This window comes from Lynx canadensis, chromosome D3 (genome assembly GCF_007474595.2).
Source record: "Lynx canadensis isolate LIC74 chromosome D3, mLynCan4.pri.v2, whole genome shotgun sequence".
NCBI classification, from domain to species: domain Eukaryota; kingdom Metazoa; phylum Chordata; class Mammalia; order Carnivora; family Felidae; genus Lynx; species Lynx canadensis.
The window spans coordinates 14,507,676-14,524,311 of NC_044314.2; the positions used below are offsets into that span (position 1 = coordinate 14,507,676).

At 36.6% G+C, this 16,636-nt stretch overlaps 1 protein-coding gene across 5 annotated transcripts in view; it reads left to right on the forward strand.

Moving 5' to 3' along the window:
• Positions 1-16,636, forward strand: part of PIGN (phosphatidylinositol glycan anchor biosynthesis class N) — a 106,269-nt gene that overhangs the window by 63,060 nt on the left and 26,573 nt on the right. For 4 of the 5 annotated variants that reach the window (XR_003963905.1, XM_030292252.1, XM_030292255.1 and 1 more), the window contains 7 exons: positions 127-226; positions 331-423; positions 1,339-1,430; positions 4,377-4,485; positions 7,038-7,146; positions 9,719-9,821; positions 16,245-16,347. Coding sequence is in view for 4 of the 5 variants with exons in the window: in XM_030292252.1 (XP_030148112.1) it covers positions 127-226; positions 331-423; positions 1,339-1,430; positions 4,377-4,485; positions 7,038-7,146; positions 9,719-9,821; positions 16,245-16,347 (709 nt within the window). In the remaining variant the exon portion in view is untranslated. The remainder of the gene's footprint in view (positions 1-126; positions 227-330; positions 424-1,338; positions 1,431-4,376; positions 4,486-7,037; positions 7,147-9,718; positions 9,822-16,244; positions 16,348-16,636) is intronic. The other variant, XM_030292256.1, reaches the window with a different exon arrangement.

Sequence of the window (16,636 nt, forward strand, 5' to 3'; positions counted from 1 at the left end):
CCTATGAATTGAAAATTCCCTGATTTCTAGGTTTACGCAGTTTTTATTTTTTAATCATATATGACCTCATTTTTTTGCTCAAAATATAGTATAAGTAATATTTTTATAAATGATCTTGTTAAACAGGTTTCAAGTTATTCAAGACTTTGTCACATTACTGTTGACCGTTCCTCCAAGTTATTTTGTTGGATACCTGTTAGTCTTTATCCTGGGAATTGAAATATTAGTGAGTAATTTACCACGTTACAGCATTTTCATATCTCTTTCATACATATGTAACTCCTTTTAAATGACCTCATTTTTCATTTCTTCTTTGGAATGCATTACTAGGTTCTCAGTTTTTTCTACCGCCACATGCTTACAGCTGGACTTCTTGCATTTGCGGGTTGGCCATTTATCACCCAGCTATGGACTCGAGCAAAGGTATAAGTACTTGTTTTGACATTAGACGGATTAGTAGCTACTTTGTTTTGATATGTGTTTAACTCAGGGAATTGTTCATTTTTAAAGAAAAGAGTAGAATGTGTCCTTACATAAAGAGCCTGGTCCTTTTGACAGGAGGACTGCGGTTGCCTCTAATGTTTCAGTGATTCACATAGACTTTCACATCAAAGTGAATTGGTCATGTGGTGATTGAAACACTCTAGATGCAGAACTGGTACCAAATATCTAAATGATGGTATTGTCCAGAGCAATGCAATGGCTTCAGAGGCAGTGCTCTGAACTCAAGTCAAAGGAGTCACCTTTCGCCTCGCCCTGAGAATAGGCTCATGTTTCCAATTTGATATTTTTTTGAGGGAGGTAGCAGGAGGATAGAAATAATCTTCTTTCCACCCTATGAGAGAACTTATAGGATTCTCCATCGAATGGCGTTATTAATAGTTTTTTGTCTTGATCTAATTACAAACATACTTTTACTTCTTTCCCCCATGAGCTCAATCCCTTGATTATGGTTGCAGGCCAGCTTTCTTATAGATATTATCAGTGTATGGTATAACATAAATTGATGGAAGTACTTGCTAGGAAATATGACCCAGGTTTCAATCCTGGCTGTTTCATTTACTAGTCATAGACCTGGTACATGTACTTTCACATCTCTGATCTCAGTTTCCTCATCTGAAATATTGTGAGTAATATACCCTACCTCTTGAGGTTATTGTGAGACTTTATTTAATGCAGTACCTACTATTAACAGATCTCTCACCAGTAGTAACTGTATTATTTTTTAAACAGCTATAAGGCTTCGCATCTAATCTTTACAGGAGTGCAGTCTATGAAACACTAAAGACTATTTTCTTTACCATATTTGTCTAAAGATAACTTTTTTATTTATTTTAGAGCATCTCACTGAGTTGGATTTTCTTCTCTTTGCTCCTGGCAGTGTTCCCACTGATGCCCGTTGTAGGACGAAAGCCAGATATCTTTCTAGTGTATGAACAATATTTTCTTTTCTTTTCAATATAATTGTTTTTCTCAAGCACTATGAAATATGAGCCTAATCTTGGTCATGAGTTTCAAAACAAACTAGTGAATAAACCAGAACTTAAAATACTAATATCAGACCATTGGTGATAATTTTGGCTCAGACTCTGAGAAGCATTAAAGCTCCCTGGAGATACTTCTGGGCCTTCAAAAAAGTGAAATTGGGCCAAACAGTGATAATTTAAAATTCCAAAAAAAAGAAGTCTAGAGGCTTTTGTATATTAAGGAATCAGTAAAAGGTTTCATATGAAAAATGTTCGGTTGCCAAAAATGTAAAGATCGAAAAGCCACTGATAGACTAACCTCTGTCTTTGCCTTTGAGCATGTCTAAGCTTTAAATGTCTTAGAAAAATGAAAGTCTCTCCTAATCTGCATGTAATGATCTCTAGGGGAGGGAGCTCTGTACTTTGATGGCTTTACCATGTTTAGTCACTTCAACTGGCTGTGTGTGTGTGTGTGTGTGTGTGTGTGTGCGCGCTCGCACATACGCATGTCTGTGCTCGGCAGGCTAAATGATCTTTGCTTCATGTAAGAGTCCTTCTCATTTTCTAATCATATAATCATCTCTGTTACTTCTTTTTAATGTTTATTTTTGAGAGAGAGAGAAAGAGAGAGCAAGGGAGAGGCAGAGAGAGATGGAGACACAAATCCAAAGCAGGCTTCAGGCTCTGAGCTGCCAGCACAGAGCCTGACACAGAGCTGGAACTCAGGAACTGCAAGATCATGATCTGAGCTGAAGTCAGATGCTCAACCGACTGAGCCACCCAGGCGCCTGTCTGTTACTTTCTTTTGAACTCTGTATACACAATTCTTTTTAGCGTCTTAACATAATCTTTAATAGATGAAGTGTATCTTTTTTTGACTGAAGGAAGATTAACTAAACGATTGATATTTTTTAAAAGTAGGTGTTAATTTTTGAGTATGTGTTATTTGTCAATTAACACATTTTTATCTCATTTCTGTGAAATACCATATGGAATAAGTGGAATTATTCCATAAAGTTTATTTATTAGCAGAGCCCAAAATAAATTGCATTGAACTCTAAGACCATACTTCTAAGCCATACTTTATTAATAAGTGTTACGAAGTAAAAATATTTTGCATCTGTCATAAACTATAATAGCCTGTGAGAAGATGAGTTCCAATATTTTCATTTATTTTTTGCTTCATATTTCTTGTGAGCTCTCCTCTTGTCTTTACAAATTCCCTTTCTCTGCTTTGGTCAGTCTCTGCCTTTCTGTCCTGCTCAAGCAGTGTTGACACAGTTGAGCAGTTTTTATATGCTAAAATAAGAGATTATAGAAATGGTCTCCATAGAAATTTGCTACTTGCATATTTTACTAAAGTTGAATTCAGGAGGCAAACTTGTTAAAACATGAGAAATCTAATTTGTATTTTTAAAAATTATGTTTTCTCCCTCTACGCATCTTAATTTAAATTCTTCAGTGATTTAACTTTGTGTTGGTGTTCTGGTAGCTATTTTTGCAACTTCTTTATTTTGACTCCTGGTTCATGGAGAAATTTCTACCCTCCATTTGATCTCTCACCTTACCTCCCTTCTTTAGAAACTTGCAAAGATAGATATGTGAAACATTTAAGGATAAAATTAAAAGAAAAAGCAAAAAAAATCACATGGCTATAATATTCCTCTTAAGTTCTCTAAAATAAAATCATAGGGGCATCTGGGTGGCTTAGTCGGTTAAGCGTCTGACTTCGGCTTGGGTCATGATCTCACAGTTCGTGGGTTCGAGTCCCACGTCAGACTCTGTGCTGGCAGCTCGGAGCCTGGAGCCTGCTTCGGATTCTTTGTCTCCCTCTCTCTCTGCCCCTCCTCCACTCACACCCTGTCTCTGTCTCTCTCAAAAATAAATAAACATTAAAAATTTTTTTAAATAAGTAAAATAAAATCATATTTGCCAATGAATTAAAATACCAAATTATTTTTTAGAAAAAGAAAAAGCAAAGTATCTTGACCATAGATGGCTGTTTTCATAAGTTTTAATGGTAATCCATGCTGAATGTATAACTACTTTGTTCCCTTACAATTCTCAAAGACATCGAACAAAAACAAACAAGCATTTTCCTAGGAATTCCTGCTTTGCATTTATTTTTAGCCCTGCTTTTTGCTCTTTCTTACTTCTTTTTAACCAACTCCTTTTCTCTTTGTTGTCATGTTGCCTGCCTCCAGATTCTGCACTCAATCTAATTTCAGTTGTCCTATGTTACTCAGATTTTTGGGAGGTGAGAAATAGAACTCGACATCAGTACACCATTTCCTTGATACCAGTTTCCTGCAGCTTCAGGAACCGTACTATACCTAGTGCTCTTGAAGAACTATAATTTGTGGTCTCCGTACCGTACAAGTGCCTCACTTGCATTGCTGCCTTTGTGACCTCTTCCCTACCCTTCCTTTACCCAGGAGCCGCTGGCTAAAGGTTAATAATAGAAGGAACCATTTTTTCCTCCCGGCAACACTAAGGATTAGAAATGTTGATCCTTTTTGGTATGAGTAAGTGCTCATAGTATAGTCAGAAAGTATATATTGTAGATAGTGATGATACGTTTAACTATTTTTTATATTGTTTTCTGTAAACTTGTCCAAGTCAGCCTAAGAATTGTGGTGGCTGGAATGCATAAACATCAAAAAAAAAAAAATCGAAGTCAAGAAATAAGGTAAAGATATCTAAAAAATTGTGAGAAGTTAAAAATAACCCCATCCCTCGTGTATCTTCATCCTCAGATTTTCATTCCTGTTATACCTGTTTCATCTTGATAAAACCAAATGACTGATACGGAGGGTCTACATTAGAGTAAAATGTCTAATATTTTTATATGATATGTGTTCAGTAAATATATCAAGAAAATTTGAAATTGTGAATTGTGTTTTAAAACAGAATGGGCGCAGGCTTGCTGGTTCTTCTGCTATCCCTGTGTGTTTTAACATCTCTCATAAAAAGAAAAGACAGTTTTATAAATGAAGAGCTATTGTTACATCTATTTCAGGTCAGTTACACATTTCAACACCATGTCATGCTAATGACATACCAAAGTATATCTTATGGTTGTATTTAATGATGTTGTTCTTAAGATGCCATCATGTTTACATTACTCAATATCTGCCAGTTGGGAAGAAAATTTTCTGTGTAAGATATCATATGGAAATACATTCTCTAAAAGGTATGAAATAGCAAAAAGTTCAGCAGGAGACAGCCCAGAGATGCCAAGAGAACAGAGATTAAGGAGACCTGAGAAGCATCCGTATTGACCAAAAAAGTTGAACTCTAAATGGCCTCCTCTGGACTGAGATTCTGTGTTGCTCTCATTTGAGTCAGGACAAAGGTAATCTTTGAAGTGAGAGCAACCTCTGAGTATGTTTACATGAAGAATAGTCTGTTTAAGACTTCAGATGACATGCCAGGAGAAAGTTGACTTCACCTTGGTTGTTGGCTTTGCTGTGACAAAAAGAACTTTGAACTTGATGTTTCAAAATCAAGTCAATTCCCAGTTAGTTATACTGTATACTAGATGTGTGATTTTCAGTCTGTTTAGCTTCAGTCTGTTTTCAATCTGTAGAGATACTCTCTAATATAGGGTTGTGAGAATTGGAGAATATATAATGTCATATTCTGTAAAATGATAGCTGTTTTGTACATAAGCATGGAAACCACTTGTTTGTTCTTTTAACACTAAAAAAAAAAAAAAAAAAAAAATTAAAAACCACATCCAGACCACTGACAAAAGAAAACTTACAGGAGTTTTCTCAAAAAATTTCCTCAGAACAAAGCTTAGGATAATAGAAAATAAAGCCAAGAATACTCCAAAATAAAAATAGACAACACTTAAAAGATGCTAATTTATTCTTGGAGAACAACAGAAAACACATAAAAAGAGAAGAAGTATTTTGTCAAATGTCCTGTCGAGACATTGGAACACGTATTTCATTTTAAATGGTATTGGGGCACCTGGGTGGCTCAGTTGGTTAGGCGACTGACCGTCTCAGGTCATGATTTCACAGTTTGTGAGTTCGAGCCCCGCGTCGGGCTCTGTGCTGACAGCTCAGAACCTGGAGCCTACTTCAGATTCTGTGTCTCCCCCTCTCTCTACCCCTCCCCTGCTCATGCTCTGTGTCTGTCTCTCAATAATAAATAAATGTTAAAAAAATTTTTTTTAAAAATGGTACACTCACTGGCTTTACACTAAAGCCCATAGGTAACTTTGACAGAATTCACATATAATTATGAATACTTTGACAGAAGTGAATGTTTCTGGATCCTACTCTATAGGAGCAAATATGTTAAAATTCTTACGGGCTTTTTATAAGTAGCCCTGAATGTAAGGTAAATCTGTTATGAAATTTCTTTTTTATGTTAACTTTATTAACTTGCATTAATTGCTCTATTGTATAGCATATTTTTGGTGGTTCCAAGACAAATATCTTTTAACATTTTAACATCTCTGACAGAATGCATCTTACAATTGAAAGGATACTAGGATTGTGTCATAACTTACTCAACAGCATTTTTTCTAAATTCACTGAAAATATAAGAGAAATTAATGTATCTCAAGGATTGGTGAGGAGGTTGCTAATCTGATCTCTAAGAGTTTATTTACAGCCGTAGCTTATGTCATTTCTTAAAATGGCAGTTAATCCTCTAGTTCAGAGATTAGCGAACAATTTTCTAAAGAGCCATAACTAAGTATTTTAAGCTTGTGGGTTGTATGGAGTCTGTTGTAAATTCTCCACCCTGCTACTGTAGTGCAAAGGGAGCTGTGGACGACACATAAATGAACGGGAGTGACCATGTTCCCACCAAACAGTATTTCTGAAAACAGCCTCCAAGCCAGAGTTTCCCAGTTCTCCACTAGTTTGTATATATTCCCTGAAGAGTACTGTACCTCCTTGTGTTCCCAGTACCAGGTGAACATTCAGGCCACAAATATGTGTTGAATCAATGGATATGACTGGGCAAGGGCCAGAGGTGGAAGACACTTAACCACGTCGCACCATTTGCGTTTCCATGATTTAGGAAATCTTCAGAGTTAATAATGAATATTTCCTTTTTTCTTTAAGTTTTTTTTAATGTTTTTATTTATTTTTGAGACAGAGAGAGACACAGCATGAGCGGCGGAGGGACAGAGAGAGAGGGAGACACAGAATCTGAAGGGGGCTCCAGGCTCTGAGCTGTCAGCACAGAGCCCGACGCAGGGCTCGAACCCACAGTGTGAGATCATGACCTGAGCTGAAGTCGGCCGCTTCACCGACTGAGCCACCAGGCGCCCCAATAATGAATATTACTAAATAGATACAGTGTGATCACGTATACCAAACTGTTGTTGAAAGTGTAAAATGCCTCATTCCATGCTTGTAAAGGAGGGCGTCTGCCTAGTACAAAGTTCTAACTTGTAACCTTGCTGCAAGAGGGTGAGCTGGTCCAATGTCAATAGCTTTGGGGCTAGATTCCAGTTGTTGAAGCACTTTCCTAAGTATTCTTTTTGTATATAAATTAGTCTCTCACCACCTCCTCTTTTCTTTGTGTGTTTGTATTTGTTTTCAGATGCTGAGCATAGTGCTTTCTATGTGTGTTACCTATAGCACCCACAGCAGTCTACGCAAGAAACAAGGACTGCCTCTTCTTAATCAGATCATTAGCTGGCTAATATTAGGTAAGAGGTCAAATTAAATGAGTTAACGTTACATCAAGTCATACCTTAAAGTTATCCATTTACATCTATATTCTTGTTATTGAAAGAAATAATTTTGTTGAATGAAAATAATAATAACCAGTGATTATTTTTATCTCATGGTAGAATTTGACAAAGAAAATTAGAACGTTTGTCTCCATTGATGTGTTAATAAGAATTACTTGATAGAATATGATTGGCCTGATACTAAGGCTATGCATTTATTCACATCTGATAAAAGTCTAAGTGATTCCAGAAGAGAAGAGATTCTTATCCTGAAATTTCATGTCAGTTCATAAATTCTCCATTCTTACACAGGGACTAAGAAACAGTTCAATTTTATCTGTATTTCCCTTGCTGAAAATAACATTGATTAGTCACTTCCCAACACATTACACATTTTATAAAGCCAGTTAAAATTCTCAAAACACATTCCTCTGTAGTACTTTTGCTTAAGGATCCCGAAATGTGCATGTGGAGAAAACAAGTGTAATTTAAGGATGTAGGGTTTTTCTTCCAGCTAGAGGACCAGGACAAGCTTGAAGTCCAGGTTTTTCATTTAAAAAAAAAAAAAAAAAAAAAAAAAAAAAAAAAAAGACACTTTGTGATACTTGTGAATAATGTGGCATGCAGTGTAACCTTTTTTTTTTTTTTTTAATGATTTTTGTTGTTCCATCTTTGGATGGCACTTACTGTAAAATTGATGAAGGGCAGGCCTTCAGGTATCTTGATTTAATGAAGTTACTATTTATGTTCATTCTGCCTAAACAATATTAATGACTGCTCCTTCATTAGAAAAAAAAATGTGTTCAGTTTGTACTATGTTCTGGCACTATTTTTTTCCCTGAGAATAATAAAGGTGGACCAAATCCCTGCCCTCCTGGAGCTTATATTCTGCAAGGAAGGAGTGGTAATATTCTAGTGTGGTGACTTATAAGTGATGATCTCTCTCATAGGACATGTTAGTTTTTAAATCCCCAGAAAAAACAAAAACTCTGAGCAAGAACTGTAATATTAAAGGGAAGTCTCTGTGTCATAGTGTATAACTTCATAAATACACAGTTAGCACACACCAGCGGAAACCATATATGGCAAGTTGGGGGTCCGATAGACGTAGTAGCAACCCAGCTTTTCCTCATTCCTTTACAGCGCAGCCTGGCTCACTTCCTCGGTTTTCTTACCCACCGAAGGGTAAACCACAGGGCAGAAGAGAAGCAAAGAAAACGCAATTTGTGCGCATGGCATTATATCTCATTTTGAAATCTCTAAAACTTCTAAAAAGGTTTAAAAAATAGTGCACTTACCAGAATTACAGAAAGCCATCCTCCACGTCAAATGCTTGTCCCTCATCTGTGTTTATGAATGTGTGTATGTGCACAATTTTTTGAAGACCGTATTCAGTACTTTTATCTATTCTACCATCCTTATAGTAAGTTTTCAGTTGACCCAGCAACGTTCATGGCATTTTTTTCTTTCTTTGTCTTTTATGACATTGACATTTTGAAGAATATAACCAACCACAAGCCCTACCCTACAGTGGCCTGTTACTCAGTTTGAATTTGTCTGATGTTTCTTTGTAATTAAATTGGAGTTATGCATTGTCGGCCAGCATACTGCATAAGCGATGCTGTGCCCTTCTTAGGTCACATTTATAGGCTCATGGTCTCTATCTGTCCCTCATTGTTGATGTTAATTTCCATCACCCTATCAAGGTGTTGCCCAGTTTTGTTCACTGTATATTTACTGTTTCTCCCTCTCCCTGCAACTAGTAAGCTGTCTGTGGGGACACAGTCTAAGGCCATCAAATATGCTCATCAAAATTTCCCCTAGATGTAGCATCCATTCATAAGTCTTTCCTGATCCAGTTTTTGTCACGATGGCTATAAAATTGATGATTTTCTGGCTCCAGTACTCACACTGCATTTACCAGAGGTTCTCAGCATTCTCCTTTAAGAATCTCTCCTTCTTGGGGTGCCTGGGTGGCTCAGTCGGTTGAGTATCCAACTTTGGCTCAGGTCATGACCTCGCGGTCAGTGAGCACGAGCCCCGAGTCAGGCTCTGTGGCTGGAGCCTGCTTTGGATTCTGTCTCCCTCTCTCTCTTCCTCTCCCCCACTCACACTCTGTTTTCTCTGTCCGAGAAGTTTCAGGGGTGCCTGGGTGGCTCACTTGTTTAAGCGTCTGACTCTTGGTTTTGACTCAGGTCATGACCTCACAGTTTGTTGAGTTCAAGTCCCGCGTCTGGTTCCACACTGACAGCACAGAGCCTGCTTGGGATTCTCTCTCTGTCTCTCTCTCTCTTTCTCTCTCTCACTCACTCTCTCTCTCTCTGCCTCTTCCCCACTTGCTCCCTCTGTCTCTCTCTTGAAATAAATAAATAAACTTTAAAAAAATGTTCAAGTTTCAAATTTCTTACAAAAATGATTAGGACAAGTATAGCCCAATTGAGAGGTCACAGAAACAATAGCTGCTATAAATGATCCTAGGATCAGTGCGTCTGAACTCATGTCCATTGTGCTGGCTGTACTGACACTACCCTCCTTTGTTTTATTGCAGCCTTTTCCCTCGTCCTGCCACTGCTGAGTCCCACAAGTCTCTTCGAGCGGTTGTTTAGCATTCTTCTTTCCTTGATGTCAACCTACATACTGCTAAGCACAGGGTATGCACTGGTTTTAAAGCTTAATTTTTAGTAGCAAGTTTTAAATGATATGGACATTTCTCTTTGAATATTTTACCTCTGGAAATGAAGTATGTAAATCTTGAGAAAATTAGAAATATTTTCTGCTTCGTAAGAACTGTATATGACTTGATCTTAAATCTGTTGTTTTCTTATTTTCATAGTATTGCCTGTTGTCGTTGTCTTTCTGTTTATTTCCTGGAGTTGCTAACATGTCATTTTACTACAGTGTTAGAAAGTTCTGGTTGATTATGGAGAAACTTAAAGTCTCAAACAAGGACTTGGAAGAACTGTAGCTCTGTGACATTACTTATGTGCACTTCAAATGATGCCTTGATTTGTCTGTTCTTATTTGAATATATCTTTTCTTGTAATTTTTAGTTTTTTTTTTTTTTTTTTTTTAAATTTTTTTTTTTTTCAACGTTTATTTATTATTTTTGGGACAGAGAGAGACAGAGCATGAACGGGGGAGGGGCAGAGAGAGAGGGAGACAGAATCGGAAACAGGCTCCAGGCTCCGAGCCATCAGCCCAGAGCCCGACGCGGGGCTCGAACTCACGGACCGCGAGATCGTGACCTGGCTGAAGTCGGACGCTTAACCGACTGCGCCACCCAGGCGCCCCTGTAATTTTTAGTCTTATGTACAACATAGTCCAAATATTTCTTTCGATTCAGAAACTTTCAGAATATTTTCCCAGAAATTAAAGAGCCCATTTTTATTTAAGATTTAAATTTTCTTGTAAAACAAACACAAAAACTAGCAGCTTGAAGTGTTCTCTAGAAGTCCGTGAAACAGTGATATAATCGTCCCGCCTGCTTTTGAAGAAAAGGATTCTTTACTTGCCTTTGAATTTTATTTCATCCTTACTTAAATGCTGATGAGGGTGCGAAATATGTGCATTATAACAACACTGGATACAACAGACAGCTCAAATCACCACTACTCACTTGGGCTAAATTTGGTCCAAATATAGGATCTTGATCTCAAGTTGACTAAACCTAGGGATTCCCTGTGCTATCAACAGGTTATTCCCAGTGTAGATGATTTTGTAAAGCTATTTTGGGTTCAAGATGTAGGTTTATTCTTTGGTAAACTTGGTTGTCCTAATTCAGAATTAGAGGGATGTTCTCAAAAATCTTTTCATAGTAGACCCTAACATTATTAGTGGCCTAGGCCCTGGGAGTTCTTGTAGTCCTCGGATAAGAGATGATCCAGAAGGGTGCAAAACCTTCCCTTACCAGAGCTCCTCACACCTCTTGCCTTCCTTTCTCCCTGCATACCCAGATCTGGAGCACAGCTGTGAAGATGTAATATAAGCAACATGGAAATTTTCACCAGTTACCTCATAAGATCTTAAGAGGGGCTTGCTTTGAGACTTAGAACTTTGAATTTTCAAATTAAGCTTGAAGTCTGTCAGCATGTTCTTACTCAAAAGTGATAAACATAAGGTGACCTTAAAACTGTTCATTCTTTTCCCCTTCATTGGTGAAATTTCAGGATAAATAATTTAGTTACAATAAGAATCCATCAAAGTTTCTATGAATTAGTTTTTAGTCTGGATAAGAAGACAAAAGGTAAAATCATTTCTATTCTAACCCAGCATTTTGGGGTGACACATGAGTTTCATTTAGAGATCATACCTAGAGGTTGCCTTAAGAAAATATGTGTTTGAGGAGCATCTGGGTGGCTCCATCGGTTAAGCATCCGACTTAGGCTCCAGTCATGATCTCGCGGTTCGTGAGTTCGAGCCCCACGTCAGGCTCTGTAGTGACAGCTCGGAGCCTGGAGCCTGCTTCGGATTCTGTGTCTCCCTCTCTCTCTCTGCCCCTCCCTCACTCATGCTTTTTCTCTCTCTCAAAATATAAATAAACATTTATATTTCTCTCTCTCTCAAAAATAAATAAACATTAAAAAAATAATTAAAAAAAAAGAAAGTACATGTTTGAGAGGGTCCAGAGATATGTGCCAGCTTCTACGTAGTCACTTAATAATCAGTAATCCCTCTTCTGTTTTGAAACTTCACATTCTAAAGCAATAAACAAACGTAAACGAATGTGTAGAAGATTTAAGAAATACAAACAAATCTAAAAATAGATCTTGTTTGCTCTTTAGAAGGAAAGGAAGGAAAGAAGAAAGGACGATTAAAGTTGAATTTTTAGTAAAAAAATATTTCATGATGTTTTAAATCATCAATTTCACCGTCACAAAGATACCAAAACATATTACTGTAATTTATTTTAAGAAAATCTAAAAAGAAAAAAATTCAGGCATAAAATCAGAACAGTAGTAATGAGTATGACCTTGTTAATGAATGTATTAAGAAATATATTATTCAACATCAGAAAGCATATTTACCTTTGCAGAAAAATGCAACAGGAATAGCCTAAAACAGCACAGTCTAACAATTTCCATTAGTTCATTTTTCAATGTCAAATCAGTTTTGCAAAACTAATAGTCCACCTGTCATTGTTCCACATTAACTATTTTGGACAATCTGGAGGATTCTCTATGTAAAGTAGTGAATAGTCACAATTATAGGATATTTAAAAGAAATGCAGTTTTATTACTTTACAGAAATACAGCAATAGTAATCCTAAGTTCTAACAATGTATCCTTGATTTAATGAATAAAGAAGAGTCATTTTAATCAGCATTTGATTATTTTTATGCAAATGGAAGCTATTGTAATGCTTGAAAGTAGTTCTAAGTTTGTTAAACATTTCCCACTAAAATTTTATTTATATTATCCCTTTGCTTAGCTAACTATAAAACAAAGCTAAATGCCTTTTCTGCCCTGTTGAATTTGCAGAGACCAAAGTGGCAGATCCTAATTTTGTAAGGTTTTATTATGTACACTGTGAGCCTGTGATGACATTTTATTGGTATTTCAGTTTATTAATTCAGATATGCAGACTTTATACAAGATATTGATTGTCTAAAGAAATAAAGTCCCGTAGGAAGATTGTCTTTATCAGATTTATTCATCTACATTTTACAAATGAAAATGATTATAGTTTATAGTTTCTGAAAGGAAATAAATCTGTAGCACTATTTGTAGAACTATGATACTTATGTTTCCATGTATTAGGAAAGAATGCTTTCCTATATAACTGCAAATATTTTAGGAAATCGTGGTCCTCTTTTATTTAGAGCATACACCTTCTTGATTCAATTCAACAACAGTTGTTTTTCCTTTCCTGCCTCCAGTGTCCTGACCACTAGACAGACAAATGGGCACAACAGTTAGCTTACCCCAGATGCATCATAGAGTCGTAAGCTGCTGTAAAATAAGGACTTTATTTTATGGTGTTAGGCAATTACAAAATGCAACAATTAAGGTATTGTGACTTAATTTGATTGAAAATTATAAGATATAAAGAAATGCCTAGAGAGGGGTGCCTTGGGGGCTCGGTCAGTCAACTGTCCCACTCTTGATTTTGGCTTAGGTCATGATCTCACGGTTCATGGGATCATGTGCTGGTAGCACAGAACCTCCTTGGTATTCTGTCTCTCTCTATCTGTCTCTCTTCTTCTCTCCCTCCCTCCCTCTCTCTGCATCTCCCCACCCCCCTTCACATTCTCTCTCTCTCTCTCTCTCAAAATAAATAAACATTTTAAAAAATAAAATAAATATATAAAGGAATGCCTAGTGAAAGAATTTGAGGAGGGGAGCTGAATTGGTGCCATCAAGGACTCATGTAGAAGTTGAACTAAATTGTAAATAGCTGGGACGTAGGCATTCTAAATCAACATTTGTTTTTCAATTATTTGTTAAAATATCATTGTAAAAATAGTCTTAATCACAGTTTGAAAAATAGGGATAAAGAGGAAAAACAATCTATTAACCCTACCCCTCCTCCTGATATTCTGGTATATTTCTTCCAGTCTTAACCTCTGTATTTGTCTTTTAACATGGTGTTGATTATAGTCCATGTACTACTTTATATCTTTTTTTTCCTACCTAACTTTATTTTAGAAGCATTTTCCCTGGTGGCTCATAGGCTTCCTAACTATCATTTTAATAGATACTTAATATTCTATGATGTGAATGAACCTTGATTTATTTAGCTGTTCCTCTATTTTTGATCATTTATTTCCATTTTATATTATCATAAATAATATTTTGATTTGCATTTTTGTATACAAGCTTTCTACATAGTTTAGATTAGATCCCTTTTTCACTTCTCACACGTAGTATAGGTGGGCCGTGAATTTTTTTTGACTTTTGTCTTCAGAACAGTACCAGTTTATAATATCACCAGCAACCTATGACAGGTCCTATTTCATCATATCCTCCACAGTATTTGGTATTTTCATTTTTAAATAAGAACTTCAAATGTGATTTTAATAGGTCAAAAATGGCACAGCTTTGTGTAATTTTTTGTACCTGTTTTACTAATGATATTTTCTAATGTATATATTCTCTATTCATATGCTTGGGCATTCTACATCATTTTATTTATTTATTTATTTTTTTCAACGTTTATTTATTTTTGGGACAGAGAGAGACAGAGCATGAATGCGGGAGGTGCAGAGAGAGAGGGAGACACAGAATCGGAAGCAGGCTCCAGGCTCTGAGCCATCAGCCCAGAGCCTGACGCGGGGCTCGAACTCACGGACCACGAGATCGTGACCTGGCTGAAGTCGGACGCTTAACCGACTGCGCCACCCAGGCGCCCCTCTACATCATTTTAAATGTTTATTTTTATTATTTTTTTCTTTCCAGAGAGAGACAGAGACAGAGTGTGAGTGGGGGAAGGGCAGAGAGAGGGAGACACAAAATCCAAGGCAGACTCCAGGCTCAGAGCTGTCAGCACAGAGCCAGATGTGGGGCTTGAACTTGTGAACCACCAGATCATGACCTGAGCTGAAGCCGATACTTAACCGACTGAGCCACCCAGGAGCCCCTTTTTTATTTTTTTAATGTTTATTTTTATTTATTTGTTTGTTTGTTTATTTATTTATATATTTTTTGAGAGAGCGAGTGAGCGAGCGAGCAAGCATGAGTGGGGGAAGGGCAGAGAGAGGGAGTTGGGCATTCTACATCTTATATACCAAGTGATTTGTGTATGCTGTCTTAAATATCAATAGTTCCTTCTGCCTGGTCTTCAGTGTTTTATTTTTATGATCAGTAATAGAGTTTAAAGCATTTTGCTTCTTTTGCTTTCTCATGTTTAGGAAATAGCGCCAATTAGAATAGAGTTCACTAAGTGAAAAATTTGAGAGAAATAAAGGGTTTTTTTTTGTTTTGTTTTGGTTAGTTTGATTTTGTTTTGAAACTTCCACTTGGATAAGTAACTCACCCAGCAAATACTTACTGTTAGCTGGACCTGCAGTGGTGGCACAGGCAGAGGTCTTATAAACTAGCGGGAAAGACATGTCAACGAACATGGGATTCCAACGGTGTGAGAAGAACTGTAAGAGAATATTTGGGGGACGGCCAGGGTGCCACACTTAGCTGGACGAGGATGAGAAAAGACTTCTGCCACTGCCTTATCTCCTGAGCCTTTCCCTTGTCCACCTGATAATGTCCACATTAGACCACCCCAGAGATGTACCGTACATTATGGAATCACTTCCTAGCTTGCTTCCTGTTTTTGTTTTTGTTTTTTCCCTTCTGTAAACAGTATTACAACAAACAACCTCATATGAGAATTGTAGTGCACATGTTGGATTATTTTCTCAGGGTACATTCCTAAAAGTGACATCATTGGATTATGGTATATGACTATTTGGGGAATTATGGATACACAGCATTGAATTGTCTTCCAGAACATGTTTATTTTTATATAGAGTATACGAGAGTTTGTTTTCATTACACTCTTGTTGACATTATTATATTTTTTAATGGATAAATGTGATAAGCGAATATGGTATCTTCCTGTTCTTTTAGTTCCCATATCAATTATCAGTAAGGTCAGACATATTTCATGTATTTATTAGCTCTTTTCTTTTCCTTTCTGAGAGATTTATGCCTGTATTACACCCCCCCTTTTTTAAAATTTGGGATGTTTGCTTGTTCTTCTATGTATATTAATGATTTTAACTCAGGAATTGACTTTTTACCTTTGTCTTAATGTTTTCTCTCCTTTTTTGTGTATTTGTTGTTTTACCTTACACTGATTTCTAAATACCCCTACTATTTTAAAATTGTAGTGATCTCAAGATTTAATAAATTTTAAAAAAGATGATGCTGGAGTTGATATTTAAATTTTCCCTTCCCACTTTCTTCTTCTGGAAAGCCTAGAAAATTTAAATTTTGTGATATTCTAACTTAGAAATGTTATCAAGGATGTTTTACTTTTGAGAAAGACCTCTCAGCATAAATTTGCATATTTGTTTAATTTTTTTTTCTTTTTTTTCCCCCCTCCCCTCCCACTTCTTCCCCCATGCCTTTACTGCTTAGGTACGAAGCTCTCTTTCCATTAGTATTGTCATGCTTAATGTTTGTCTGGATACAGGCGGAGCAAGAAACCCTGCAGCAACGTGGCATTTCCTGCAAACAGAAGGTAGCTGGGCAGAACCATTGTTGCATTTATTTGAGAATAAATATTTTCTGTTTTAGAAGGAAGATGCAGTGTTAGTCCATCAAAAATTTTAATGACTGCCATTTAAGGCAGTCATAATGAATTTAGTAATAAAAATGAAACAATTCGTTTGTCAGAAAAATTTTCACTTATAACAGAAAAGCATGATTTCATTATTTTATAGGCATTAAACAGGTTGGGCTTAGGGATTATTTGTGAATCACTGATGTACAAAAACATCAATGTAGATGAAGGAGTAGAGGGGAAAGAA